The following is a 2,997-nucleotide window of genomic DNA, read 5'->3' as shown; positions in this document are numbered from 1 at the left end:
ATTAAAGTTTATGAAAGAAAGATGAAGAAAAAACTGAAAAGGAAAAATAAATAAAAAATAATTGTTTAGTTATTTAGTACCAAAAAGACCAAGAAAAAAATATTTATAATAACATATAAAAGCCTACATAAAAATAAGATATAAAAAATTAATTTGCACATGTTTTAAAAACGAAGAGTATAATGATAATTATTAATTTTTAATCTCGATTAATATAGTTCCCTTTATAAAAAAAATTGAAAATAAATTATTCTAGTAAAACCTACCACTATTTTCAATTCCTCCCTTTTCTTTAATACCAAAGAAGGAAGTTTAAAAGTATTGATAAGTGTCATCTCTAATAATAGGCTACAGATTGTCAATTGTTTCTAAAGTACATCCATGCTCTATTTGCGTAGGAAAATTAAGGCTTATAATAAAACTCCTCAGATAACATCACAATCGATTATCAATAATCGTAAAAAGCACTGACATCTTGAGGTTTTTTTAATTTTTTTAAGGGATAGAGTGGTGGGGAGATAGAAACTATAGAAGAATACAAGTACTAGATCCAATTTGGAAGAAAAAACTCTTGAAAAATGTTCATTACAACGATGAAAAAGCAGTACAACTATTAGCAACAAGCTCAACAAAATACAGAATGACGAGAATAATTTTAGCACTCTAGAAGACTAACTCATGGGGCTTCATTCCTGCCTTCAAAGAAAACCTAGCACCCAAGTAAGACTTCAGATCTGGAACACTCTCAATGGCCTTTAACAAAGCAGTGTCCACAGTTTTTTGGTCATCTTTCTTTTCTTGGGGAAGCACATTTTTCTCCTAAAATGAGAAGAATGATAATAGAGATCAGCATCACAGAAGCAATTCACAATAACAACGTAAATTCAACAACACAAGAAATTGGTAAAACCAACCTCCTTCTCTGCCTCAAAGAACTCGCCTTCTCCCTTGGTTTTCTTTTTCTTGGCTTCCTTGGCAAAGTACTTGTCATCAAATTTATCAACATTGACACCAGAGATATCCACCTTTGTAGATGTACCAATGACATATGATTGGTTCACCCTTCGGAGAGGAACTCCATTGATCTTAAAGGGACCTGAAATGGCAAAGCCATCAAGATGAGCATAAAGATCTTATCTAAATGAAGAATAAAGTATGAATCCCATAGCAAGGGACAATAATACTAAGTACTAACAATTCAAAATCAGAAACTAAGATCACAAATTTGTATTTAATTTTGAAGTTGAAAATATATCGTAGGCAACTTTCAATGACATAAAACTAGCATTTTCACAAAGAAAAAGGACCTAAAGTGACAATATTAACTCTTCAGTTTGGATAGTTTACTCTGTACAATCAAAATCTCACTGAAAGAGCCTTCAATTTTGTGGGGGGAACAATTGTTAGAGTTAAACATCATGTTTTGCAAAACACAACCAAGTATGTTGCAACAGCAAACATAAGAGGGAGTATTTGTAATGTAATTGGTAATCAATAGTAAAACAAGAACACATAGTAGAGCGATCAAACTAACTCAATGAAATATTAAAAACCACAACAAACGAAAGTGATCACCAACAAAGTTTATCATGTAAAAACTAATTGAACACAAAATTAATCTCATCACAAACCTGTTACAAGAAGCAACCCAGATGGAAGCTGCTTCAGGAAAACAACCCTCTTTCCCTTGAATCTCCCAGCAAGCAAGATCAAAACTGTCCCAGGAGTAATACTAGCCCTGCAGACCAAAGCAAATCCAATTTCAGAACCCACTTATTAAAACAAGACATTAAAATTCATAAAGATTAAAAATGTTTATTGAAAATAGACCAGTTAATCAACCCAATCCCAATTTTCAAGCTAAAAAAACACACAAAATAACAAAAATTAAAAATGCACCTCATAACTAACTAGTAACAAATCATTAAATCACAAAATATTAAAAATACCCCTCATAGCTAACAAGTAACAAATCAAATTATTAAAAACACACATACACAAATTCGAGAAAGCATCCATTGTTTCACATTTTCTAACAATAAAACCTTTAAAACAACATTTAATATAAAAAAATATATATAAAAAAAAGAGAAAAACACCCGAACATTCAAATTAAATGGCAAAAACAAATTAAAAACACACATACACCCAAGATTAATTTAATCAATTACAAACTAGCATCAAATTGAGTTTACTCGAGTCTGTACCTCATTCCACTTTCTAATCATAAAACCACTAAAACAAACAACACCCATTACATCTAACAGATCAAATTATTAAAACACAAAAAATGTTCACTTCCTCATTGAACACCTAGCGTTAGTATATTGACTTAAGCCCAATCTCGCCTCATTCCATCCACATACACAAGCTTCAAAATAAATAATCACAAAAAACACATTTTTTTTTAACATTCTCTAACCATTGAACCACAACAAAACCTTCCTAGCTAAACAATCAAACTATTAAAAATCCACACGCAAGTTTCATTTCGCCATCTAAAATCCCACATCACATGACTTGATTCCAATCTGCACCTCATTTCCCAAAAAAAAAACATTTTTCCAGATTCTCTAACCATAACAAAATCACCGAAACAAAAGCAGCCATCACAGCCAACAAATCAAACCATCAAACAAACACACACACACGTGTCATATAAAAAACGAATGCGGTCAAGAGTGTCGAAGCAAGCACCTGAGTTTGGCTGGCTTAGGCTTGTGCTTGTTGACGAGGGGTCTCTTGACATCGTCGGCGGGGTAAAACTTGGGCGGCTTCTGGGCCGGAGCGTGGGGCTTGGGCTTGGGATCGTGACGAGGGAAAGCGCCACCGTGCTTGGCCTTGATGGCCCAGATGCCCCTCTTGTGGTACATCTGCGACCTCGAGTACTTCCCGATTCCCCTGATCAATTCGGGGTTCCTCGTCACTCTCGGCTTCTTCGGCGCCATTGCTTCTGCTCTGCCTCTTTCTCCTCCTTCTGCTTCCGCTCATGCAAAA

At 34.2% G+C, this 2,997-nt stretch overlaps 1 protein-coding gene across 1 annotated transcript; it reads right to left on the bottom strand.

Annotated features, from left to right (window-relative positions):
* Positions 1-526: 526 nt before the first annotated feature.
* Positions 527-2,997, bottom strand: LOC109818808 (large ribosomal subunit protein eL6). Its single transcript, XM_020384336.3, has 4 exons — positions 2,698-2,997; positions 1,632-1,738; positions 915-1,096; positions 527-819 (listed from the first exon to the last, which is right to left on the bottom strand). Exons 1-4 carry the CDS (start codon positions 2,946-2,948, stop codon positions 664-666), a joined length of 696 nt encoding a protein of 231 aa, XP_020239925.1. The 5' UTR covers positions 2,949-2,997; the 3' UTR covers positions 527-663.

This window comes from Cajanus cajan, chromosome 9, assembly GCF_000230855.2.
Source record: "Cajanus cajan strain Asha chromosome 9, NIPB_CcT2T_4, whole genome shotgun sequence".
In the NCBI taxonomy this organism is placed as follows: domain Eukaryota; kingdom Viridiplantae; phylum Streptophyta; class Magnoliopsida; order Fabales; family Fabaceae; genus Cajanus; species Cajanus cajan.
Note: the sequence above shows the minus strand (reverse complement) of the source record. Positions and strands in the feature narration are given on the sequence as shown.

What these genes read in the sequence shown, in the direction of transcription:
- LOC109818808 (XM_020384336.3), bottom strand. Translation starts at nt 2,948, where the DNA reads ATGGCGCCGAAGAAGCCGAGAGTGACGAGGAACCCCGAATTGATCAGG. An exon ending in CCTAAGCCAGCCAAACTCAG is followed by an intron (nt 1,739 to 2,697) that starts GTGCTTGCTTCG and finishes TTTGGTCTGCAG; the next exon opens with GGCTAGTATTACTCCTGGGA. An exon ending in TGGGTTGCTTCTTGTAACAG is followed by an intron (nt 1,097 to 1,631) that starts GTTTGTGATGAG and finishes TTGCCATTTCAG; the next exon opens with GTCCCTTTAAGATCAATGGA.